General features: G+C 34.9%; 1 protein-coding gene across 3 annotated transcripts; it reads right to left on the reverse strand.

Annotated features, from left to right (window-relative positions):
- Positions 1-9: 9 nt before the first annotated feature.
- Positions 10-25,779, reverse strand: Hr4 (nuclear hormone receptor 4). Of its 3 annotated transcripts, XM_088039950.1 has the most exons (8): positions 25,460-25,779; positions 25,263-25,357; positions 7,500-7,604; positions 5,987-7,252; positions 5,274-5,887; positions 4,146-4,338; positions 3,944-4,098; positions 10-1,025 (listed from the first exon to the last, which is right to left on the reverse strand). In XM_088039950.1, exons 3-8 carry the CDS (start codon positions 7,597-7,599, stop codon positions 945-947), a joined length of 2,409 nt encoding a protein of 802 aa, XP_087896076.1. In that variant the 5' UTR covers positions 7,600-7,604; positions 25,263-25,357; positions 25,460-25,779; the 3' UTR covers positions 10-944. The 3 variants fall into 3 exon arrangements, with proteins under 3 accessions (XP_087896076.1, XP_087896075.1, XP_087896077.1); XM_088039949.1 differs by lacking the exons at positions 25,263-25,357; positions 25,460-25,779 and adding an exon at positions 9,114-9,624; XM_088039951.1 differs by lacking the exons at positions 25,263-25,357; positions 25,460-25,779 and having other exon boundaries at positions 5,987-7,275; positions 7,500-7,589.
- Positions 25,780-27,593: the final 1,814 nt, after the last annotated feature.

The following is a 27,593-nucleotide window of genomic DNA, read 5'->3' on the forward strand; positions in this document are numbered from 1 at the left end:
AACAAGCTCAGATAACCTTAATGTTAATTAACAAAATAACGGTAACTCAAAACGATGTATAATACATCAGGTAATCATATGATCTCAAAAGAAGTAGAATTTGCTGCAATGGTATTTTCTTTAGGTAGCGCAAAAGAAACAGTACGGGGACCAGCAAAGTCTGCTTCGTTTGCTCAGTAAGTACAACTATGTTTCAGAATTTCGATTCAAGCCATTACTCTCGAAATAAATATTTTTAAAAAATGTAGGTTTACAGTGTATACATGAAAAGATTAATAGTCTTATCAAAACTCAAAGGAACGACAATTTGTACACATACTTGGTTGCACTGGTAACTTACGTACAAAATTGGCAGTCATAACATACGACATCATATTCAGCCATGTGGAAACGGACCATACGCATCTCCACATGACTTGTCATATCAATTATTATTACATTTATTTATATAATCATCTAATGTAAATATATAAGATATTTGACGATGTAACAGTGCGATACCGTAAATTGGTACATAATTTGAACTAGACGGTGAGGAACTCTGTGATGTAAAGAAATAAATTCTTTCAATTTCCTCAAAGAACAACTTACGGTACTGCATTTTACAACAAATAGAAGGCAACTTACTCAGACTTATGTAGCGGTTCTCCGCACACAATAATTTCGTGCTTTAAAATCTGATTGATTTTTTCCAAAGTCATGAAGTGATTACGATGCACTTTACATTTAAATCATATAATTCTTCTATATATTTTTCTTTCTACATAATATACGCGTGACGATAATTTACACTCAACATGTCATTAAAACATAAACATCAGATGTTCAACAAATTATATTATGTGATTTTATGTCCGCTCTATATGCACCGAGTATATACATCTTTAGTTTCTGTATAAATATCACTTACGAATCTTATCTACAGATTTTCTTGTACTTCTGTACTACCTGTGACCCGTCGAATTTAAAAGAAAAGGAACGTAAAACATCTTGCTACTTAGGAGCGCTCTTGCTGCTGCATGTACCTGAAATTAAAAAAATATATAAATATTTATTTTTTGTACGTCCATAACAACTCTGCCATGTATTGTTGGTTGCATAAGTCTACTCATCGCTAATTTTTAATTATAATTTAATTATCATTAGTGAAGGAGCTGTTATTCAATACCTTATCAAATACATTAAAAAACATGTATTAAAATTAACTTTAGAAGACCACGGTTTTTTAAACAATACATAACGGACAGGAACTTTAGGTACGCACTTTTTCAACTTTATGGGTTTGGTTTTTGTTATTACAAATTTACATATATTAAATCAACTATTACGTAATACTCATTTAAACAAAATTTACGAGTATCTAAAAAATTCTGTGGAGTGGAGTTTAAGAACTTTCGATTTTTCTTGCTTCACTTCTTATTAACAATTATTTCATTTGGCACGTCTTTCACTTTCATTGAATTGGAAACTGAAAAAAAATGTCAAAAATGCTCAATTCAGCGATTATCATTGTTAAAAATTAAAGAGAAATGGGTTTACCATAATTTCTAAAACGAAACGCTAAAAATTAGATATTGTAGTTGTAGGATAATAAAAATTTTCTCATTCTGGTATTTTGGTATGCTCTATATTTCTAATTTAAAACGGTGAGACAAAGACAAAACTAGGAACTTCAATTTTCGAATAAGTTTAGTTGTTCGTTTACAGTTTCAAAACCAAAATGTGTCCATTTATTTTGACTTTTTCTTTTCATTTTTGATATCGAGAGATTAAATAAAAACTCATCCTCAGCTACCTTTGGAATTCCACGACTTGTCTTTAATTGCCACCTTGAAAGCTGTCAATTTTGAGGTTATTAGATGAAAACTGCATTGAAACTGCAAAAAAAACGAAAGCTCTTGCCTGTGTTGTGATTATTTTTTCATAAGAGAACTTTTCGCATTATAATTCAAACATGACAGCCTTGTAAAAATCTTTCATTACAATTTTGACAAAATTTCCAGTTTGACTAATTAAATCAAATTACTTCACAGAAACAAAAGACTGTTTTTGCAATCTTAAAGAGTTTTTTAAGTTTTTTTTGATCGCACGATATCTACAGGGCAATGTTAATTTATGTATTAATTATTGCTACATTTCGCAGAATTTCCAAATCTGAAAAAACTAGAAATTTGACACCCTCCGAAAATAGTTCGGATCTAATCCACTTCATGTTATGCCAATCAATCCCTTTCCTCTCCACTCTTATCAATTATTACTTAAAATAATTCCGTCTTGTCAATCTAGTCCAGCTACTGATTGGAGTAAAATATTTATCCCAACCTGTAAAAATCCATTATCTCCACAGCAAACAGAGCGTAACGCCCATATTCTTCGTTATCGCAATGGAAGTGGCACATTTTTTCCAGAAACAATTGATAAGCTTTTATGAATTTCTAAACGCAAGGACAAATTGTGGCGCCTATGTAGCCAGTAGGGAAGCAAAACATTCATAGCTCCTCCTATGCCGCTCCTCCACTCTGTTCCACCGCCATTTTAAAACGTGCGTTATTATGGCCCTCGAATACGTTTAAATCTTGTTTTTGAAGCAATTCCCTCCGATTTAGAAACCAAAGAATTTCAAAGTACACCTGGACGATTTCTTAATCGTGTACTTGCATGGTAATGGGGGAAAAATTGCGGCCTTGACCTTGACATTCGAATTTTTTTAACGGGAAAGTTGCTGGAAAGGTTTTCAGTGCATTCGTTGCATCGCAAATTAGCCAACTGTAACTTGCAGTTATGCACTTTTAAGAACGCAAGGAATCATGATCGGATTTACATCCGGTTTGATTGCACGTGCGAGGATTTAGGGGACTTGAATGCGACAAATTTAAGGAAATTCAATCAACATTGAAGAGCACCCGAAGACTAGTCGCAGTAGTTCTGTTGAATTTTTTTTTTCAAAATGTACCAAATCGAGTTGATGGATTTCCATGTGCACTACTTAGGCACATTACCCCTATGAAAATTAGGATTCTAAAAATTCCAGAATTTGGTGATGAAAATTCTAATCTAAGAAATTGAGTTTTACAATTTTTTTTTCCGTTTGTTTAAATTGAGATGAGCAGGAAAAGGATGATTAGTCCTGGCGAAACATTTTTACATGACACCGCAAGTTTCCACACTCGCACTCGTTTCGCAATGCATTTAAAATCAATAAATCTAATTCGGAACGTAATTGGAAAATTTATTTTGTTCGCAGAATCGTGATATTCCGGCAAACAATCCTTGCACTTCATTTCTGTCCAAAAACAAACAGCATGTTGTATTTATTGTGTTTTATGTTTCCACATTTGTCTCTAGCGCAACTGGGTGAATAATGTGGTAAATTACGTAATAAACGGCTTGTATGGAGATGAACTTTGAAAAGTTCGCCAATTAAACACGTACCTAAAACAGTCATGCAGGTTTGTTCTTTGAGCTATTTTCTAGGAGTAATTAAAAAGGACTTGCGGTAATTATTTGCTGTCAAATGTAGGCTCGTTTAACTGATATAATAAATGACAGGCGTTCATTTGAATTCCGCATTTTATTATAGATAGGGACTACAACACATTCGTCATTTTTTACTGTTTCTTCCGTCCTTGTTCTTTATCATCTTATTTAATGGGAGACTTTTGTAATAGCGATATTTTGCTTGACAAGTGGAATAAAATTATACTAATATCAGTTTACTTAGTCGCAGGTGCAAATTACAAATTTCAGTTTTCTTGCAACTAAAATTAAACAATTTCCAGTGATAAACTTTTATAACAGCACCTAGAACAGGACGTCCGCCCACCGCTCTGCGACTTCAGCAACCCACAATTATTGCATCATAACACTAATTAACACGTGTCTTATTAATTATAGCCAGACACTTCACGATCGGAATTGATTTGAATTTTAATCTCATACTTACGTCTGGCAGTCTACTCAGGACCTCCTGATATCGCTGAGAATCTGGAGGATACATATGTTGCGTGTAAACACGTAGGCACGTCATATATCTTTCAGTAATGCTTTCTATTTCTTGGTTACCTACTACGATGGGAGTGATGGGGTCTTCCGAATCAGCTGAAACGACACTATAAATTTCTGTTTTACATAGAAATCGGACGTACCTGGAGTCAGCATTATAATAATTTTAAGGCACACATATTCTTCCATTGTAAGTTTGATTTCGCGAAATTTTAACGTCACTTGGGTCAATTTTCCTACCATGTCACCAACATCGGTGCGAAGTTGCTCTAAAGTTACGTCTCTGCCCATCATTGATGAAAGACAAGATTGCAGAGTTAGGATATTCGACTCGGCCTGGAACCAAAAATGTTCTCATCAGAAAAACTTCGGAAATTATCTGCATTTAATGATAGTCTGATGGGTTTGTTTCGTGACAAGTGTAATTGTGGTATTTAATGTAATTAAATAGGAAGTACATTCGTCCCATTGTTCCTATCTTTGACATCAAGGCCTGTAATAAAAGGCGACAATAACAAGGAACAAGCTATAAGATAGATTTCTCTGTAGTTTAAGCCACACTTTATTTTTTAACATTGATAAGCTGTACAAATAGAAATTTTACGAAATGAAGGCTAATCCAAGCGTCTCAAAACAAGTCTATCGCTATAAATAGAAAATGGTACTCTAAGTTTTTGTTGGAATGATAGTTTACACTGAGTAGGGTGCATAAATATTTGTACTGATATCTTATCGTAGTTTTTCCAACATTGCATTAGATGAATTTTGTGTTTTTTCGTGCAGTCATGGACACCCCGAGGTTACAAATAATTTTGTTCAGATAACTCAACCTAATTAAAGACTCTGTATATTTATTATAATTTACGACTCGTTATCAAAACGGGTCAGATTATTATTAGATTGGTACAGTTGTGGCGGGATATTTGAATAACAGTGTATATTTGGATATCGTACGATTTGTGCAACAAGTTCCGAGAACGCTGGAAATGATATCAAAGTGTGTCATCGGAGATAAAAACTACCGAGTTTATTGACGATTGGTATTTTCGGAAATAACCGAAAAAATGATAAGAGACGAAAAATCGTGTTTATTTACTGTTTACAAGTTTCGTTCATTCATAAATATTGTAACATTTTTGTTATTTGTCCATCAGTCAATTCTCCCATGCAGAAGTCACAAGTTATTTTAATCTGATGAGACGAGTGATTAATTTTAATGAAGATGAATGATACTGTATGAGTGAAAATTGAGTAAAATAAAAAATGTTTACCTGGAAATTTAAGTCCCCTTTGAGAAAAGTGGGTGACATTTCACCCGTTTTGTGGATGGCTTGGAACGCCGACGTCGTGAGAACGAGAAGCTCGTGCCACTTATGCGTTAAAAGTCTAGTGTGAATTTCTACAGGTAGTTCTAAATAAAATGGAAGTCGTTTCGTCCATTGCACAAGTTTATAAACAATAGAATCACCGATATGACAAAGTTTCTCACTCAGGTCCGTGTTATGGTCTAACAAATCGTCCAAATTTTGTAATGTAGATATATCATGAACTTCATCACAGTCTATTAGTGTTTTTATCATCGATAAAGAGTATTCTAATGAGAAATTACGGTCCCTCGAACTACTAACTGCACTATCCAACCTTTGCCTCAAACGAACAACTTCACTGGGATTAGTTAACGCCGTTTTCAAAATGGTCCCGTTGACTAGGTTAGCTGGAATACTGGATGGTTGTTCCACCTTGAACTGCTGGCTCAAAATGTTTTTCTCCACTGTTTTTTGTGGTTGTTTGCACGCCGGTTTCTTGTGCTTTTTATACTTCACCTTGTATAGATTGTAAACAGCGCCGCTGTTCCTTCCTCCTGGCATTCGATCTTCTCTCACGGCTAGAAATAAATTAATAATTAAACACTAAAACCAAAACCTACGTCAAAGAGATTTGCATTGACCACGCTAATAAATCAGTGACCTCAACAATAGCTTACCTTGTAAAACCATTCCCTGCTCGATGCATTTTTTGAACCGACAGTACTGACATCGATTTCTTTGAGCTTTGGTAATTTCGCAGTTCCCATCTGCCACACAGGTGTACACTCGGCGGTTTTGCACCGTCCTCTTGAAGAACCCTTTGCACCCTTCGCACGTGATGATGCCATAGTGCAACCCGGTGGCCTTGTCCTCGCAAATCATGCAGATCATGGGCTGTTCCTCTTCTTCGGCTGCCTCTTGCGACTCGTTGGTCGACTCGGTCATCTTCACGTCTGTCCCGGTGTAAACCGGAGGACACGCTGTCGGTGAAGACAAGTTCAGCGGGCTCTGGTTTATAGCAAGCTGCCGTAAATCTCCCGCCCATAACCTTTCCATGTTAAGGGGCGCTCCTCCAAAATGCCCAGAAGGTGACTGAGGGGACATCAACGTTCTACTAACAGGAGATCTCAGTCTATCTTGTCCTAAATTGAGAAGCATTTGAGCTGCACTTTCTTCAGTGTTGGAAACGTTGGTGTTGCTGCCCCAACTGGTCGTCGCATGGTGTTGGGCTTCTACTGGTGACGTCGGACTCGTCGCCAAACTAGGCTGCGACCAAATCATGGTCCGAACACCCCCAGCTTCACCCATAATAACCGTCGGCGTTTGACGAATGGGAGTAGTTCCCCCAGGTCTCATCGAACTCCCAGGAGCTGGAGCTTTCAGCTCCGGGTACGGTCCTAACGACCCGGTGAAATTTCCCCCAATGAGTTCGGGTTTCACGCCGTTGATCCGCGAATGCTTCATCCACAACTGGCTCTGCGTGAGAGTTGTCGGATGGCTGATGATAACCCCACGCTTGGATGGCATCGCCGACGGTGAAGACGACGTCGGTTCTTGGCAGGTGATGATCGTCGACAATTTCGGCGATGTTGCTTGCAGCACTGAAGGGTTGTGGATGATGACCGGGGATGCGTTGGCAGGGCGACCAGGCGAGCTATGCGGACGCGGGGGCTGGCAGGGACTCGACGTAGGGGCGGGCCTCAAAGGCGGACTTTGTGACCGAACGACGGGAAGACTTCGTATAACACTAGCGGTACCTCCACCGTCGAAAACTCCGGAATCCTCCAAGCGGCTGGAGATTTTATCCAAGGTCGGCTCCGGAGGATGGATTTGGATGGGCGTCGAGTCGGGGCTAGGTGGATTCATTACGGCTTCTGACATTTTAGGCGACGAGGGGCTGACGAGATCTGGTGAGGACGTACTAGTATCGGCGACAGATTCGCCTAGAAGCGGACAGAGACATTGCCTAAAAGCAAATTTTGCTGATGGCTGCCTACTCTAAGAGGTTTAAAATGAATTGACCTAACCAGTACTACCAATGGTTGTGGAATGCAAAATATACACAACCATAATGAAAAAAGACACATTTTTTAACTTTTTTCTACTCAATTCAAAATAAACGAAACAATAAAAAAAGATGTGTGTTTTTCTAAGCTACCGATCAGTTTTGTGGCAAATAATGTCACCTACCGTCACTGCTGCACCGGGAATCTACTTTTCTTCGTTTCAGTTTCAAATCCTGGAAGAGGCTCATCTTGTCGAGCTCACACGGGGCACGCGTAAGAGTCATAATTCCTAAAAGAAACAACAATTCGTTAGTCCAGAATTACAGCAAGTGCGAGAGAATTTAGCATCTTTGAGCTTTCAAAAGCCTTCAACTATGCAGAAGGTGTCCAATTTTACACGTTTGCAGAACAAAAAATATAAAAAATTTAATATCAAATTATGATAAACTCAATATTTTTTTAATTTCGAAGATTCGGTCTCGTGTTTGAAAAAATTAATGTTATCTTAAGAAACTGTTTGTTCTGTTTAAACGTGACGTCACAATATTTACAAGAATGACGTAACTTATTTGAAATATTGTAAAATTTAATTAAAATGTGGCAAATGGCGATCACATCGAGCGCGATAATTTAACTCTATAAAAAAGGTTTTTAGAAGGTCCCCGTCTCTTAATCCGACATTTTTAGCTGTTTTGGTAATGTGGGGTCAACGATTTTTCATTTTTACAACTTAATTTATGTTTATAATTATTACAACTAAGACAAATGATTTTTTATGAGTACAATTTCTTATTATTGTTTATATAACTATGGTGGTAATAAAATTTTATTTAGTTTTAAGACTTCGAAGTGAGATTTTCAGAGTCGAACATCCGCAACTTTCTAGTGAAGTTTAACCAAAAATTTATCCCCGATGATTAACACATTGCAAAGGTCATGGTTATATCATTACAAAGCTTGTAAATTTCACCCAGGTGACGTCATCAGTTTGTAGTTATGTTGCAATGGTTCTTTTGAACTAAACCTTAATTTTCAATGTCTTGTGACGAAATAACAATGGGCAGAAAAATTTCTAAACTGACACGTAATATTCGTCTACAGGTACCAAAATATTCCGCTGTTATTGAAGTTTATGAGACTCTATAATAATGCAGGAATTAATGACTGATTGATATAATTTTTATATGTATGTAATAATAATTTATGCTAGTAATTTTATTGACCTAGATAACAACTGCATAAGTGCATTATTTTCTTATGTAACGGAGGACGTCAATGGACTCGAACCAAAAATAGAGTTTTTTCTGAACGAAAAATTTTCTTGGGATTTTCTTTTGCCAAAGTGCAGACATGCGGTTGCAGCAGTAGCAGCAATGTACATAAATAGAAGGTTATGTAGAAGCATTTCCGGAGTGTAGGCTCCACGTGATACATTATTCATCTTAGGTATTAAAAAAACGGACATGATTTTCAAAGTTCAGTGTGAATTATTCTGCATATGTTGGTAACTTTTCCATATCTAACGGTAACTGAATTGCATCTAGTGATTTTCTTTATTAAAGGTTGATGAGACAGATGCAAACAAAAGTGAGTTGTTTACATAAGTGTAGGTTTATGCCTAGGCATAATAAAACCGCGATTTCGAAATGGCCAAAGTCAATGTTCACAGAGCCTTGATATTGTTAAAATTTAAGTCAGTTACGAAACTAAGAAGTGAAAGCTGCGGTTGCCAAACCTAAATTCGGTACATTATGAATGCAAAAAGCGTCGGGTCCTGTAAAGAAGAGAAAATTCTCACCTAAAGAAGACATTTTTTCCCATTTAATAAGAATAGGGTAAAAAACGAGGCGAGGTCGTTGATGAGTACAAGTTAATCCTGCATCACTTCACTGATCCGCGGACACAATCACAGCAAAAAGCAGTTAAAGCAGCGTATGATGTGACCGACCGCGTACACTAACGGTAAAAGTTGTACTACAGATACAGCTATGAGCGTAGCATAATCCAGGTACAAAGTAGGGCACGAACTATACTACTGCTGCACTAGCTACACTACAGTCGTTTGATAGTGGAGAGGAAGTTGAGTGGGGTACGCGCCATCTTCATCGCTCGCCAAGACACAGCTCTCTCCATTGGTGAGGTGGCAACGCCGGCGGTCCCAAAAGGCCGATGCAAAAGCCACCGAACCAACCAATAGCTGCACCATGCACTTATCAGTGTTATTGAGATATACCTAGCACAAGGAAGGACAAAAGTTACGCAACCAAACGGCAAACGCAGGTTGTTCACCCGTGTGCGAAAAAAAATCGAATGGCGGTTTCACTTCTCTCGACAAGAGAAAGTTGACCTACATCACATCCAATCCGTACTGAACGGTAAAAGTACATGTTTATGTAAATCCAACTGTTCCTCCATCTTGTGGACGCCAGCGACGGACGTCGCGCTGCCAATATGGCTTCTCGAGATGCGAGTGAAAGTTACATCTTCCTACCAATTTCACTTTCAAAAATACGACATTTCCTACTTTCTCTTCTCATAATCGCTGTTACTGCTTCACAGATATGGTCTACTGCCCATCAATTCACTTTTTAATCGGTTATTGTACCGTTAGAAACAACGGATTACACGCATCTGCACACACTCGCTTTTAACTTGCGTTTTTTAACACGAATCACACGTGCTTTTCCATCATCCCTCTTGCGCCAGAGTTGAAATCTCCATAATAACGGGATTGTTGCGTACATTCCACCTGTTTATACAGCGGATCACGTGGCCCACCGGGTTCAATGTGACGGTCGAAAATATTACTAACTACAAAATTCCACGGAATATTTATCAATGAGCGCCACTAATTAAATGCAGATTTTTGACACTTTATGGGAAAAAATAATATTCTAGAATCAACCGCACTTTTATGGGGCGTGCTAACAAAAAGAGTGCCTTCTTGAGCCGGAAAATATGTATGTATATTGAAACAAATAAATTATGGTGGTCTGGGTGTAAGTCTGAGACATTCTGATATTAAAAATGTGATTTAATTTCTCATGTAAATTTGCTAGACATGAAAACAGTTTCAATTTATCGCTGCTCAGAACTGTTTAGGCTAATTACCATTTTTTTGAAATTAGGAAGAATAAAGTAAATTGCGATAAAATTGACTGAAATGGGAATATTTTTAGAACAACTAGACATTTCTGGTTAATATTTTATACGAGAGACAAGCTCATTTTTTACCTTTTGAATTTTAGAATAACTAATAAGTTACTCCAAAGCAAAAATTAAATATTTACAAACTGCAAAATATTTAAAACGGTTTCCTCACTTTTTAGTCGAACACTTTCAGGACCGTTTCTCTATAAATACCCACAGCAAACAAACTTTTTTTCGCATTTATCTCAATTCATGACCAGACCTGAACTACTTAGATGACATTGTACATTCGCCAAAAGTATAAAAACAGAGGTCAAGTCCCTATCTAAATAAATTCGAAATCTTTCCGGCAACATGGCTTAACGAGATCAATTCCGATACACCTATTTCTTATTTATTCCCTAGTTGACCCTCGATTTAGATTCCATTGCCGAGAACTAAGATTTACTTCACGACGATTTCTTGTAGTTATTTTGCATAAAATAATTGCTTCTGTTCCGCGCATTACAACGATGCGGCTCCAATCGCCGTTTAGACCAAGAAGTAAACAACTCTGCGTAAGTTGTGTCATTATTCGGAATAATTTCAGTTTTGTCTGTTCAGTTTATGCGTTTTCTAAACATCCTTTGCTGAAACATTAAAGTAATTGAGTTGAATCGGTTTAACTTTGTTTACAGTTCGCACCATCTTGTTGATGGTAAAGAATTTGAGGTTTACGTCTTTCTTTGTGAAGACCGCGCGTTTCGTAACTATTGTAAAATTAATACGAGCTTAAAGGTTTATTTCTGGTGGTAATGTCTCAGCCAAATTGAATGTTAATTGGAATTTTTTAAGCGCAGGAGGTGATAGAAAATTTTGAAACTGTGAATAACAACAAATTCAAAGAAATAAAAGCGTAACTTAGTCATACCTACATGATAAAAAACTCAGTAGTTTCAAAGCAAGACACAATAAGCTCAAAGTACAATGACGAAAGGATTAGCCATCGCAATTTCATCATTTTATTTTAGCGTTCAGTTCCTAAAAATCTCAGCTTATCAAGCTGCACCAGATCGTTTTTCTTCACATGAGTTGGCAGGAAATTCAATGTTTCTTCAGTTTACAGAATATGAAAATTCATTGCATAATGTTAATTACACACCTATTAATTGAACATTAAACATTGGTTACATTAACCATTTGTTTGCATTAATAAGAGAGTATTAAAGTTACACAAGAGTTATAATTTTTATCTTGGTTTTATCCATAAGGCACACATTGGGAAATTCGATAAATTTCTGTTGGAAAAAGATCTCCAAAGTACTACAAATTGTTTCTCTGTTTGTTTTATGATTTCATATCAACTGAATTTTTTCAAATTTAGCAAAAGTAGTAACAAAGAAACAGGTAGGAAAGTCCTTTTTTAGATTTCAGTGTCAGTGAATAGTCATGAACAAACTCCTTTGCTTGTCTATTAAAAATAATAGGCAGCATGTTAATTAAGGTTGTAATGGTGTGGTTTTCCTTCATTTAGGTCAAGTTTTATCACAACAAAAAAGAAATTTCTACCCAGGAACTAAGTCATCAGCAGCAGTAAAATAAAACCGAAAATAAACTAAAAGTTTGTGCAATATTTGGCATGCTTTCACTTTGCTGTTGCGGGGACAAACGTAAACGTAGCATTGATTTTGATTTTGTGCTATGCACCACCGATTGGTCAACATTCAACTAGTGAAAATTTTGCATGGTCACAAACTGATTGCATAAACTCCTAGCGCAAAGTAACAGTGAGATGGGATAGTGATGTAACAAATTTGGAAAATTTTCACATGATAAAACGAATTTGTGATTGGCTGAGTATAGAATGTAGAGAATCCCACCACACGACCTTACATTTCGATTTCAATGGGAACGCTGCTCTCACATAGCAATGACCCGCATCTAGGACAAATGTTGCAATCCGGACGCCATTATAGAAGCTATTATTTGCAGTTACAGAGTTAATATTATACACAAATGAAATTTAGGACGATCGTTTTATATTTGTTTTTGAGCGGTTTTTCACGGCTGCTTCGTCAAATTGTAGGGAATCTTTCAAACTTACTTGCACATGTTCCGCATTGGACGCCGTAAAATCATCCACCACGTGTTACGTAATACAAGCGATTTTTCAAAAACTAATTTCACACAAAATTTTACACCGGGCGCCATTAAATCTGCAACGATTATGGCCGAGTTCATCACAAACCAAACTGAGGGTTTTTGGGGATTACGCCCCTTTTAACCGAAGGGGACGGCCCTTTCACAAAGGGCAATTCGCTCAAAACCGATGGGGACATCGATGACTCATCCTATAAACTTGATAAACATATTGCGTACATCACAATTTAGAATCTCCCCTACTTCTCTTAAAATAAAACAACAAATTTCATTGACAAGAAAAATTATACCTTCAAGTTCAAATTAATTTGGCACAAATAATCAATTGACTCTATATGTAAAAATGCAAGGTCTAACATTTCTTCACGGTCTCATCTGGAAACTTTATCGCGCGAAAACACGCTTTCTTATGAACCTGACCACATTTGGTGAGTGTTGCCACATCTGGCCTCAGGTTTATACTGAGGCTTGAAAAAAACAACCTGTATGAGTGACAAATTCGTTAAATCTGCTCGTAACCATAAGTTAAAGATTCGTATTTATATTTGTTGATGAGATAATTCGGAAATCTTTCAGCAAAATTGTTGTTTTCCGAAAATATGTGAGGAAGTTGACCGCGCCAAAAACAAACAAAACAAAGTCAGAGTCTGAAAATTTTCTTGAAATTCAATGACAACTTTAAAAATATACACTTTAACCCAAAAAACTAAAATAAATAATTTAATGAACTTGGAAACCTCTTCTGTAAATCTCTAATCTCATCGTCTGAAAACTGAAAAAGGTGCACAACATGATTATTTTTCCAGTTATTTACGTAAAAATCAGAAAAACGACACGAAATTGACGAAAAGTTATAATATTGCCTTTTTTTTCAAATTAACTGAAGAGTCGTGAAGGATGTCGAAATTTCAGCATTGAAATTAAAACATTAAAAATTTCAAAAAGGAGTCAATAAAACAGATAAAAAACTCAAGGAATAAAAAATGGATCTAAAGAACCAGAAAACAAAGCAACGAAAGACTGCAAAAGCTACAAAAATTCTAAAAATTTTAGAGCATCAAAATCTAAAAAATGTTTGATGCTCTCAAAAATTCAAGGGCTACAAATTAATTTAAAGCTTTCCAAGAACACATTTTTTTAAAAGAGCATGAAAGCATGGAATACTTTGAAAATTTCAACGGCTTCCACAGTTTTTAAACATTTCTAGATATATAGGGTGTTAGGTAACTTTAGACTAATGGCTTATCAAAGAAATTGAAATTTGCAATTATTTTAATTTTTTTTCGTTTTATTTACAAAATCGTTCAATTAAATTCAGTCAATCTAGTTTAGAATTTTTCAAAAATCCAAAGTGACTTTTGACCAAATGGATAAAATCAGTGGCATCAATTAAAAAAAACAGTAGTGCAATTTTGTCTTAAAAAAAGAGAACCCAAATTTTCAATAATTGTTCAAAATGACAGTAGTTTTGACAAATACAACGATTCGCCTTAATAATGAGAGCTTTTTGTCTGAAAAATAATTTTATTTTCACAATTACAAAGCAACTAGACCACTGGTATAAAATAATAGGACTAAAAAATATTAAAAGTGAACCTGAAATGATTTTAAATCGTCTATTAACTTCAGTTTCAGTGTCGAAACAATTAATTCCGTTAAAGCCTGTTTTGATTTTTTTTGGAAACCTAAATCAAGCCATCCGAGATAAATGAAATTATACCCAAAAGTTCTAACTTTGTATGAAACTTTTGGAACAAGTAAACTCCAATTTTTAAATTGTTGTAAATATTTTAACAAGACCCACTTTTCGTGCCAAATATTTTCAAACTCTTCAAGAGAATAACAAATATTGCGACGTTGAAAAGTATCATTCCTCACGTCGTTCATACAATTTTCCGTTTCAATCCTCGCACCTGAAACCTGAAACCTTTCCGCAAGAATCGCCACATCTGCTATCGCCCTGAAAATCAGAAAGCTTGCCTGACATTGAAATTCGCCATAAAATTCCATCGGTGTATAAAACGATTGCAAAACACCTCAAAACTGAATTCACAAATAAATAATTTATGTTAAATTTCGTCACCGAGGCCATTAACCCTACATATCTGATGCAAATAAAAATTAGCATTAAACTTCAAATTATCAACTGACAAAGACCTGTAAGAAACCGGGCCGATAAATAATTACATAAACCAAAACTTTTACTTTTAGAAAGCTCTCAACTTAATGAAGATCTCGCTCGATTTAAAAAGAAATTTCAAGATGACTCACAAACATCAAATAATTTAGTTGCTTAAAAAAGGCGGTGTCGCGACCAGTTTCATTCGAAACTTTCAGGGTCATTTCATAAAAGAAAATCTGTACATGTAGACTGGAGAATTGCATCAACGTTTGAAGATAGAAAGCAGTTTCCGAATTCGACATTCTGTTTAGTAATCAACTCGAATATTTTATCTGTCTTCAGCCATCTAAATTTTCATCCCTGTCATAAATTTCAACGTTTTCGCACGCCTCTTAATTAAAGGTGGTCAGAGTCAAAGGTCGAAGGCGCCAAATTTTTGTTGGAAGATAATTAAACACAAGACTGTTATTGCTGGTGAAAGTAATGATATAACTGTTTTTATAGAACATCAACCTGCAGAAATGCAGAAGACCATTCAATAGATGCTAGTTAGATAATCATTCAAAGAGCAAAAAGAGAGAAAAGAAAAAATCTTGCATGCGCACAATAGAAAGTAGAAAATGCTAATTAGCAACAACAATAAAAATGCGGGAACGATTGTGAGTAAAATCGTACCAAAAAAAAACGGAATTAATTCAATTCAACAACCGTAAAAACTTCACTAATGTTCCATCTCAGTATTTTTATCTATCTAGTTTGTTGAACTTTGGCGGTTTTGTTTTTTATTTTTTTCGATCAGAACTGCCCATAAACAATAACGAAAGAGAGTTATAAATCAATTTATGTTACAGAAGCACTTCCTCTAACCTCGTAGATGTGGTTATAAAACTTTATTAATATAACCTGTGTATTTAAGTTGCACAATGTTCTATTTTAAATTTAATCAACTCTAAAAATGGCGGAGCGTAGGGGCGCCATAGTAAACCTATAATTCCACGATTGTTCTTAAAATGCCAATAAATAGCAGTATTTGATTTCATTACGTTCTAAAGTTCTAACTCATAGTTCCGGGATTTGCGGGAAACAGATTTGCGAGTATGTTGGACAAAAATCGGAGATAAAAAACAAAAATGTAAATATTTTGCGTTCGTAAAGTTGGTAATACATTCAAGCTTCATTCATGTAAAACCACACGAAGATAAATCGAGCTAGATATTTTTAACGAAAATACATGCATACCGTTCCAGCAATTTTGAAAAATAAAAACACGATGATTTTCCCGGTTATTTAACAATACAAATAGACGGAATTCAATTTGAAAAATAGTGAAATAAAGAGATAATGCTCAAGGTTATCATTTCTCCACAATCAGTGACATAGGCAACCATCGAAGTTCTTACAAACATCCCACGAGTACTAGTCATTGTGTAATCTTTTATGTACCAAACAGTACCCACGTAGTCACTTTTGCACCACTCAGTTCTTCCGTTTCGTCTCCCTCATAACTTTTATCATCGATTTACCTAGACCCACTTTGTGCAGAAAGCTACCGATTTCACAAAGCAGTGACAATTTTGATTTTCACGTTAATAGTAGTAAATTAGAAGAGATTGCAATCAAGAGCAGCTTTCTATGTTTTAACATTTTTCAGATGCTGCGAAAACGTGCTATTGTGGCAATGACGATATTAATAGTTTTACTTATGTTTCTTGTCTGCTTCAAGTCAATGTTCTGTTACGTAAGGAATCTTAACTTGTCAAAAACTTCAATTTCACGTTACGTAGTAAGTCGTGAGTAGTGTAAAACAGATGGAGTTTACATAACGAATTTGCAGATTTAATTATAAAAAAAGAATCAGGAGAAATTGCCGGACTTTGCTCCTTCCCCATTTTTCTCCATTTTCCTGAGTGAATACTGAACACCGCTTAGTGGAAAAATCGCGTTACGTAAATTTTTAATGACTCGGAGAAATGGGATACGAGAAAATAACGTAATGGTATTGTCTTATAGCTTGAATGTTATATTTTGCAAGGCGTTATTGCAATTAGCCATGGATATTTTTCTAAAAATTGATTGTTTAAACTAAGTTTTGTAACTTTGATCAATGTAGGAAATAAGTGAGATATGACGTTGCTTTAAAAGGTCGAAACAGTTTATAATATTGGAAGTTCCTAGAGATTAGTTCAAGTACAAATCCATTTAAAGACGCGGACTGGAAGAAGTTATTACGTTTTGTGTTCAAGACATGATAAATTAATTTTCCTTTTTGATCATCGTTGAGCTCCAGAAGCTTGTTTTCTTAAAAAATCCGAGTTTGAGTAGCATTTCAGTTTTAACACAATGAAGAAGACGTGCACTCTAAACTTCCTCTAAAAGCGTCAGTAAAGAAACTTTAAAATAGTAACAAGTGTTTTCAAATCTTCTTTTCGGAGAAGGCACCAAAAAAAAGTTAAAAATCATAGAGAGCTTTGGATTGTAATTCTTTTAATTCTAATTCTACGAAACAAATAGGATCAGCTTCTAGAGCTTTGTCAACTATTGAGCTTATGCAAATTTTCAAAGTTTTATCTTTAAAATTAAAGACGATTTTGGGAGTGGACACAAGTGTTGCCGGACCCTGTATAGCTTTAATATTGAACTGAATATTGAATTATGGTTTTTAAAATTAATTTCTTAGACGCACAGTTTTGAAAGTGTATGCATATAGTAAAAACAGAAATTTGAAACCTAAAGACCTATAAAATTTGTCATATTGTTATAAACATTTATGTAGATCTCAGCGTTCAATTTAAACTCCTCAAAAAAATCCCACACTCGTCGAATCAAAACGAATCTCAGAATGTAAACCTAAGAATCGTGAAAATCTACAAAAACTATCGATTTTAAAATTTGTCCTGAGCCAAAGTATACATACAGGGTGCCCAGAACTCGTGACCCAGAGGCAACAATTTTGAACCAAAATTTCAAAACAAAATTTTTTTAGCTCAAAAAATAATCGAGTTAAGACGAAAAACGGGTAGCCAATCCAGAAACAGAACAGTATTTGAAAATTGGTATCTATGGATACATTCTATCATTCCTGATATTATTCTGATTCTGATTCTACAACGCTTTAGCGCGTTTAACATCATTTTATTTTGCACTTGACAGTGCGGCAACTTTGCCGCTGCATAACCGATTTGCGGCACTGAATTAGAATTGACCCCTCAGTCATTTGAACTAGCTGATTGGTCTGGACTTACATGGCGTCATGGCGATTGATTTCATTTGAATTTAGGTACTAATGCAAAAATACGATTTTATAATTTTTAAAAATACTCAATAAAGTTTTGTGCATTTAATTATCGTAACAACCTATAATTAAATCAATTTTCGTTTTGAGTAAAAAACCCCATTAAGGATCAACAAAAACAGAATTTAGCAAATCAGATTCTGAATGTAGATATCTGAGAAGTTAGATCCAAATCACAGTTCAAAACTTTAAAAGTTCAAGAACACGGTAATATTTTAAAAAAGTGAAAAAAAAAGTTATTAACTTGCGCTAACATTTTGCAAGTGCAATTTTCGCAAAACAACCTTCCGTCTATTAATTTTCGCAATATGTAGGTACTTACTACAAAAATAATCATACACACTAAGTAACAAAGAAACCCATTAAAGACATTTTCAATTGGACATTTTTGCTGGCACTCCCTTAATTCAAAATCAATTTAGGACGTTAAATTACAAAATATGTATTTATAAAATCCGATAAAACAATTTGCGAAACAATTTTCAGTACATAATGCTTCTTACGCAACGTGCACATTCACTAAATCTATTGACAAAAAATTCCGACGAAAAGAGACGAACAGGGGCGCTTAGGTTTTCCCCGACTTTATTAATATTCATCATAAAAATTGATTAATTCTCTTGTTTTTCAAATGACAAGTCGATGATTCCAAGAAGGAAAAACCCTCTCTCCAGCCTTGAAAAATGTCATATTCGACCTTTCCTCGGCGTCTTTGTGTCTTATTTCAAGGGCGCGTTACGTCATAGGACGACTGTGGCGCTTCGTCTCTACTCTTCCTAACATAGTAATAACTGTGACAATAGTCAAACCGCAAGGACGTGAAAAGTCCTTCATTTAGCCTAACACATATTAACCCTGCACACGTGACTCCTGACACATCGTTGCACTTCCGGTATAAATTCCCCGACCTCTTTTTGATCTCTTTTAAATTACACGGAATCAAATCAACAATCTGCTCATCGATCCTGGGAAATCCACGCTAGGGCATTGCCTCCCGAAGGACTAAAGCGGAACAAGGATTAAAAAACCGGGATAAAGGAAGTGGTAATGAGAGATTGATATATCGCTCAGTAATTAATCACTTTTATGATGACGTAATTAATTGTAACGTTATTCAGAGTTGTAAAATTCACACAAAAATAATTAATTTCAATAACGGAAAACGCGTCTTAACGGAAAGTGACTCGACACGGTCATGTTTTGAGGACGTACAATGACCCCAGAGTTCTGCACCGCAAACGGAATGATGCGTCAGAGCTGCTGCTCTCAGCCGCGCTTTACGTAAAATGCCGTGCCTCTGCCGAGGCCCGAATAATCGCGTTCGGTTTACCAAAATTTGAATTTAAAAAAAAAATAATTATGATATAATCAAAAATTGCAATCTTTCTGTAAGAAAAAAAAAAGAAAAAATTTGCAAAACAAATTTTGATTGAAAATTGATGCTAATTATGGTACCGTTTTCGATGTGATTTTGAAGAATGAAAAAAATGCGCCGTTACTTGTTTTCTTCTTGTAAAAAGTTGGTAGCAACCATCGATGCTTTTATTGAAACCAACATAAGGAAGAACAGCACCGAGTGAAAGTTACAGTTTGAATAGTCTGTCGTGACTAGAAACCTTACGGCATACTTCAACGTCTGTGAGCAATAGTGAAACGAGTGAAAGTGTTAATGTGGCTGAACTACACTTACGTTACGTAAAGATGACTTTGCTCCTGGTTCACAAGAGAATTTTTTCCCACAATTTCGCATTCACTCTCAGACAAAGAGCCAACTTTTCCGGGTCGAAGACAGATTAAATCTGAAAAGGGTTATTGTCCCCGAAATTTTACAGGCCCTAGCTCTGTCTTTTTTTATCTTATCAAAGTCCCGTTGTCCATACTGTACGATTTGATAAAAAAACAAACAATACAATTAATCTATAACTAGCTTACATATATTATCAGTGGGAGAAGTTTCATTGACCTTAGTTTACGAGTAATTTTGAATGTCAAGTAACGGTGTGTCCACGAAATTTAACGACGCTCTCGTTAAATCATTCCAGGATAAATTACAGTGTTTTGTCCTAATTTTATGGTCGATGCGCGATGACCTGTACACAAAGGTCACCTCTCCTTGAAATTTTTCGACGGAATCATTTAATTATAACGGTCGTATTTAGAATCTAACCTGACAAAACCCGCTAGAGGTTTTTGCAAGTTCAGTGGTCGAGTTTCAGGTTTAGAAAGGCAATTTTTGTACTCACTTTCACCGCAGAACGGAAACATACCATGACAATCTATTAGCGCAGATATTACGCAAGAATCTACTTATTTTCTATTTTGGTTATCTCTGGTTCATTCAACGTTCGTTTCTGTGCCCGTCAAGCTAAAAATCTAGTTTCTACTTCCGTACCGGAATTACAAAATTTTTCGTTTGTAATGGGAACTGAATACATTTTTAATGTTAAAAAACCGTGTCGTACCTACAAAGTTCACAATGTTTAATCGATTATATTCATCACCTGTCCTATATAGATAAAATGATAAATATGTAAGCAGTTACATGTTTAACGGGGCTTTTACATTAAACATTACAAACTTTAATACCTACTTATTTACATTGTCAAAGTTCCACCACTGAAAACCAAAAATTTAAATAAAGATCTTTTGTGGTTTGTATGGTGCGCACGTTCCTTATTTTCGTGAGAGCGGGTTACAATTAAAAAGAAATTTATTCATTCAGTCCCAAAACGAAAGTTGCAAAAAGCACCAAAGAAATGAAGATTTCCGCTCATTCAGGTTCATTATTTTGTTGTGTAACGTACGTACATTCTAACAGCAAAATTTCTCTTCCATTGTGTTCCCATAATCATGGTACTGCTAAAATAACCACTTGGACCATACAAGATACCATCAAATCTCTTCCTCAAGTAATCAATTCAGAATTAATTATGAATCTCTGTCGCAATTCTCCATTAGAAGTAATGATAGGCACAAAAAACGATCGTTTTTCTTTCAAATTACAGTAGTTAAGACGATTACGAGGAAATAACCCAATCAGAACTAAAAGTGGTCGTGTTGTTCATACTTTTCCGAATTCTTATCAACGAAATCTCCTCGTAATGAATCATTTAACCCCTCTCGTGTCAAGAAACAATAAACCATTCTGACACTACTTTTAATGATTTTCAAATGTATTCAAGGGAAAGTTTGACTAGCGTGCGAAAATTATGAGATGGATTGTCTCCTTTTAATAGCATCTGTTTAAAGGTTGACAAGTTTTCGTTTTCTCTTGATCTTGAGGTTAGCCACGTGTCATCAGACGGGATGAATCAGTGTCCCGGTCTATTAATAAGCGGTTTTTCATTGGTTACAAGATAAATCGATCTGGATTATTATTAGTTTTTTTCATCGATATCCGACTTGGCAAAATTTCGAATTAATGGACTGCAAAATAAATAAAAATTCTTAGAACTTTGGATCATTGACTTCCAGACAAAAGTATGTGTCTATAAGCGTTTGCAGCTGCTGTTCCACGTCGTTGTTGTTTACTTCCTAAAGTTTTTCAGGATTAGTTAATTAGTTGTTAGTGGTGTGGTGTGACAATGATTTTGACAGAAATAAACAATTAGATCTTCGTTTCAGAGCGAAAATTGCTCAATTTTAAACTACAGTTCTCCTTATTAGCTGCTCTACAGGGTGTCCCGAAAGTGACGCACCACCGTGAAACTGTATCATCGGACAATGCCATTGATCACCGGAAAAATGTTAAAAAAAATCCATGTCTTCAATTTTTCGAGATACGATGGGTTGAAGAGGCAAAGTTTGATGCGAAAATTAACGATTTCTGTGCAATAATTTTACGATCAAATAAATTTGTTACCCAAAGAACATTTTGCGCAAAGGCATGGTGCAAAAAAAATCGGAAAAATCTTGTAAGAAATGCCTAAAAACTGTTAAGAAAATTTTTGAATTAACAATCTCGATCAGTGAGGCATCGTTCACGTGAAACCATAGTTACAATACTCGTTCATGAGCCGACCTGACTAACGCCAACAATACAACAGCAACGTTACTATGGCTTCGACTACTGGAAATTTAAATCATAGGGGGTTACACTTCTGCAATGTTGCCATTTTCCTAATTTTCTTTTACTCCTCCTGCGAAAACAGAAAGTCTGGAATTTTTTTTAACATTTTTTGGGTACTCTGGAGGACCACCCAATTACCCCCTTTTAAGGTGGTGCGTCACTTTTGGGACACCCTGTATAACTAAAGTGTTTCATTTCTCATTTTCATCGGTGCTAACGAGATGTTTTGAAAATTACAAACAATTCGACAATTTTCCAGAAAATTGACTTCGTTACCGTACCATATCCCTTTCGAAATGTCGTAAGAGCTTCTAGGAATGTTAATTTTTTGAATAAGAATCCGTAATTACATTCATAATAGGTAACTTTATGTTCTACGGGTATTTATCTCGAAGGCCTTTTCAACCATCATTGCTTGGAGAACAATAAGATTAAACATGTTATGGCAAGTTTCACTTAAGATGATCAACGATTTCTAGTTTAACTAATATTGAAATGAGCCAATTCTACGTAATAAAACTTTACGAAACCACCAACCGTCCCTCACATTTATACCAGATGCAACAATAACCGTACAATGGAAACGATGCATTTTTTTAAGTTCTATGGTAGGAATTATCGGTATTTCAATCCTACATAAAATCTGTGGGTATCCAATTAAGAGAAATCTTTGTAAAGTGATTATTGGATAAATAAGAGTTATCGGTTACAGGTGCAATGAAACAATAAAGTTCAAATTAGAATGTTCATTGAGATAGGTACCTACATGTAAGTTTTTAGTAGTTGCGACATACTTAGTTTTTGAAATAAAAAGATATGTACAAGACATACAGGTGTCCTAGAACTCGCGTCACATATTCTGTCTTGCATTCACTTGAGTTTGAATTTTTTTTTCGCACATTCACTCTCAGAATGCAAGAATATGTGGTTAATGGGTTCTAAAGGGTTCTGGGACACCTGTATAATAGTTAAATAAACCTACTCTAAATTTTATATAGTTTTAATTAAGAAACTCGTTTTAAAAATTTGAATTTTCATTACTACTTTATGAGTGCTATATGCAGAATAATTACACCTCTCTTTCAATTTGATTTTTAAAATGCAGCTTTAGTTAGTGATGATGGAGTGCAAATTTTGATAATTACAATTATTAATTAATTAACATTAGAAAAAATTAATAAAATGATTTCAAACAATTTCATACAAAAATTATCACTCAAAAGCCTAAAAGCCTATTTAATAATTATTAATACTTACAACGAACTTTAAATATGTTTTAGGAGTACAAAATTGATTTTTTTGCTGCTTTTGCAGATAAAATTTTGAAATTTTGCATACGCTCACAGCCCAACTCTAGAATCTAGAAACAAAAAATTTTTTTATCAACCATAGTTTGGCGTCACGACGCTTCTGAATTGTAATTCTACGTACTTCTCTAGTTTTTGTAAAAAAAATTGCAAACTTAAATTATTTTCAATGTAACTCTATTAAAAAAAAATAACTACGTTTCCACCAAATTTTTACAAGTCACTCAATTCATTCTTAGGATTAAACTGGTCGTGTTTTACGTTTTGGACACTAAAAACTGTTCATCAACATCGAAAAAGCAATAGAAAACCCGAAAAACTTTTGTTGCACTCTGAAGCCAATTAAAAAAGAAATGACATTTTGAAACAAGTTGTTGACTGTTTGGTGTAAACGTAGTCATCAACTGTGACGTAATAAGTTTGGAAACTAACTTGATAAAACCGCTACTTTTCGTCACAATCTGCAAAATTTAAAATAAAAACTAAGATGTTTTTAATATAATTAGATTGAAATAAATTTGAGTTTGCGATTGTTTTCACAAAAACTCGAAAATCGCTAAATATTACATTCGCTTTTATCGGTGATAAAAAAAAACATGTTTTGCGTCAGATTCTCGAGAGTTGTCAACTATAGTCATGTGCAAAATTTTAATGTTTTATCTTTAAAATTAAAGACGATTTTTAAATTTAATCAGATTTCTGTAAATACACATTTTTTTTATGAATTTACTGTAAAATTAATTTTTTCGCTTTTGTTAAAAGAAAATTAAAAACATGTTTGAGAATTTTGGGTTAAGCAAAAATGTTATTATTAAAGAAAAAAATCAGAAAATCATCCTTTTATTGTGAACTTCATTTTCGTTTTGATAGACTAAAATGTGCTAATTTCAGAACATCCTGTCTAGTGTGCAAGAATACAAACGTGAGTAGGAGGCTTTGGAATCTGTTGGTAACTCTGCTTGTCATGTCATTGGCAGTTTGAGGTTAAACACTAATTGATACTGAGAGCTGTCATCTCAAGACAGTTGCGAAACGTCAGATTTGAGGCATGACTTCTGCCAATGTGATTTTTCGGATGACTACAATTTAGTCCCTCTATAGCGATGATTACAGAAAAATCCACTTATAACAGGCAGTTGCAGAAGTGAGACACAAGCCTAATTGGAAATAACAAACCCCTTTAAAACCGTCATAAATACACAACTTAGTGTTATAAGTTATAATGAGGTAATATCTTAGTCCATTCGCGATAATAAAAGCTCTCAAATTCAGTAATTATTCAGGAGGAAGAATAAAGGAAATTTATGTAAAAATAAATCGCTTAAATCGATGTTTTTTTCTTATCATAAATTACGCATTCTGCGTTCCTTCCGTTGGCGAAGGCAGACTTTTCGTCTGTATCGTTTGTTGTTCGATAAGAACAGGAGTCATTCACACTGACCGAAAAACTGATAAGTTTTATCAAAATATTCACGACCGCAAAGGTGGTTGAACAGCAATTTAAAAATAGCTCAGGTTTATGAATTAAATATCGATTGAAGAAGGCATCGTAACGACAAAATGCAAAGAAATTCTGTATCGTGTAATTTCCACATTACGTAAGATTTGTGATAGGGTCCCTTGAACCTATGCATAATCAATTAAAAAGTGTAATAACAAAATTAGAAGTTCCACACGATTGCAATGACATTTGCTCATTTTGAATTTACTGCGCAAGTCGTGTAGACGCCCACCATTACTGACCTACATTAAGCGAGGTTGATGACCTTTGAAAGCTCAAACACAATCGACTGAAAAATGATGCTATGTTACTCGTACGTTGCAAAAGTTTTTTTATGAAAAAATTAAAGAAAATTAATGTCACTTACATTTTTTTGGGCACTCTGTGTTCGCTTTTTATCTCAATCGTCTTTAGAATAATCCGTGGTAACTCACAGATCTCTCTTAAACAATTCTGCGAGCTCTGGAACAACAAAAAGGGGAAAATGAGCCGGGGAAAAAGACTTTTCATGCAGCCAAAAAAAAATCAAGGCAGTTGATAAACAATTGAAGTCTGGGTAATTACCTGAGGTTGAGCTGGGAAAGTTCCATTTCGAAAGGGAAAGCTTCAACTGTTAAACGTTATCACTGCACACTTGATCACTATAAACAATTAGTCAGTGGCGTAGCAGTGTAAAGTCACTTGTGCACGATTGGCTTTTTACATGGGAATTTTAGCAAGTTAGAACTTTGTTTAAGAAAGAATCTGAAATATGAAATAAGTACCATGAATTAAGGACACCATGTACGCGAAACGGTGAGTACATTGCTGCTGTGTTCGCCGGGACTGCGCGGGTTGAATGACCTGTGGCTTACACACTAAGAGTGGGGGTACACGAGAATTTCGCCGCGCGCTTACTGCATCTTGTTTCCGCTTCCACATGACAAATATACGCAAAGGTGGAAGAACCGCCAGGTAGTCATCCCGGAAAATGGGATAATTATCCCGGGAAAGATACGACTTTCATGCGTTTCCTGGGTTTTTATGAAAAAACTGTGAGGAAAACGCGCGATCGATTTCTACCTCTTTGATAGGTAATGCTGGAAAACTTTAAATCAACAATAAATCCGAGCGTACTTTAATGAATTAGTCGAAAGAATCACATTGCGCATGCTGGGAAGTCGTTTTATGATCTCGCACGGTAAGGTCGATAAACGCTGCTTCGAATGCTAGCGTTTTACGTAAACACATCGCACCTAAACTGTGTATATTTATCTTGATTTTGGACAAACAAATGTACACGGGGACTCAGACAAAAAAGGTTTTTTTTGTATTGTTGCCGATATTAACGGCTCAAGTAATTATACTCGGAAGTATATTTAAATTGGCAGGCGGCAAAAAGTAGGTCAAGTGAGAGAGAAGGATCATTAACCCAAGGTAGTTACAAATAGGCAACCAATACCACAGAATAGCATTTTGTTGAGCTTATGCACTAGACGTAATTAATATTTACTGAAAGATAAAAAAACACAAAAATATTTGCTTTCCGGTAAAAATAACTTCACCTTTTGACACTTATTTTACGAATTTTATTTTTTTTTAAACATACTGCATATTTATGATCAATGTGTTTATCGATTATAGACAATTTAAGTGTTACTCCTCAAAGTTTAAACCGTCATTACCGTTTGTGACAGAGCCACCGACTAGTTTGACTAAAAAAAAATTAATAATTTTAGTTCCCGGGATAAAATATTCGCATAAATCTTTGTTTTGAACTTCTCTAGCTTCTAGTTAAAAATGTGTTAAATCCTAATGTGAATTATTATATGAGCGTAGCTTGGGTTTCAGACTGAAGAACTCAAATAGAGTGTGTTAGTATGTAATTTGATTCTTGGGGAGGAATCTTAAACTTTTTTATTAACAATTTGCGACATTATCGAGTCCTTGGAAGTTTAATTTTTAAACAAATCCAAACTTTTCAAAATTTTCTGTTGACAACTGGAACTCAGGTAATTTTAAGGATGGTATAAAATTTGATAAATTTTGCTTTAATATTTCGAGTAAACATTCTGTATATTGTACATATTTATTTTTAACCGGTAACTTTAACATCATAATTCGACAAAAATTTAACAAGATTTCTGCATTGGAGAAAAAAGTTCTTTCGTGGTACTCGATAGTCCGGACCTGCGATAATCCGGATCAATTTCTTATACAGTAGACTCACAATAATTTGAACCTCGATAATTTGAATTTCTCGATAATTTGAAGTATTTTCCTGGTCCTCTCGATTTCTCTCGATAAATTTAAAAAGTTTAATGTATTTTGGTTCCCTCGTTAATTTGAAGTAAAATTGAGAACTTTTTTTAGCCAACACTGAATTTTTCATCCAGATATCGTTAATGGCGTGGACGTACAAGAAAAACAAAAAACTTCTGAACAATCCATTTTTAAAAATTCCATTGCAGCTTTAAAATCAGATTTTACTTTTTTTGATTCTTTTCATAAAGTGTTCTTAAAAATTTTGTTGTAACATAAATCTGTTTCACCAGTAAAGTTAATAGCTTACAAAACATAAGTTTTACGATATTTCCTCAAAGTGGAGTTAGTGGATTTTACACTCTTTTGTGATTGGTTTGTTTATTCTATTGTCTAACTATTGTCTGTTTGCCTTTGAACTCTCGTTTATTTGAATTTTTTCGTCTTTTTAAATTAT

The sequence above is a fragment of the Gnatocerus cornutus genome, chromosome 6 (assembly GCF_029298725.1).
Source record: "Gnatocerus cornutus isolate USDA-ARS CGAHR chromosome 6, icGnaCorn1.1, whole genome shotgun sequence".
Lineage (NCBI taxonomy): Eukaryota > Metazoa > Arthropoda > Insecta > Coleoptera > Tenebrionidae > Gnatocerus > Gnatocerus cornutus.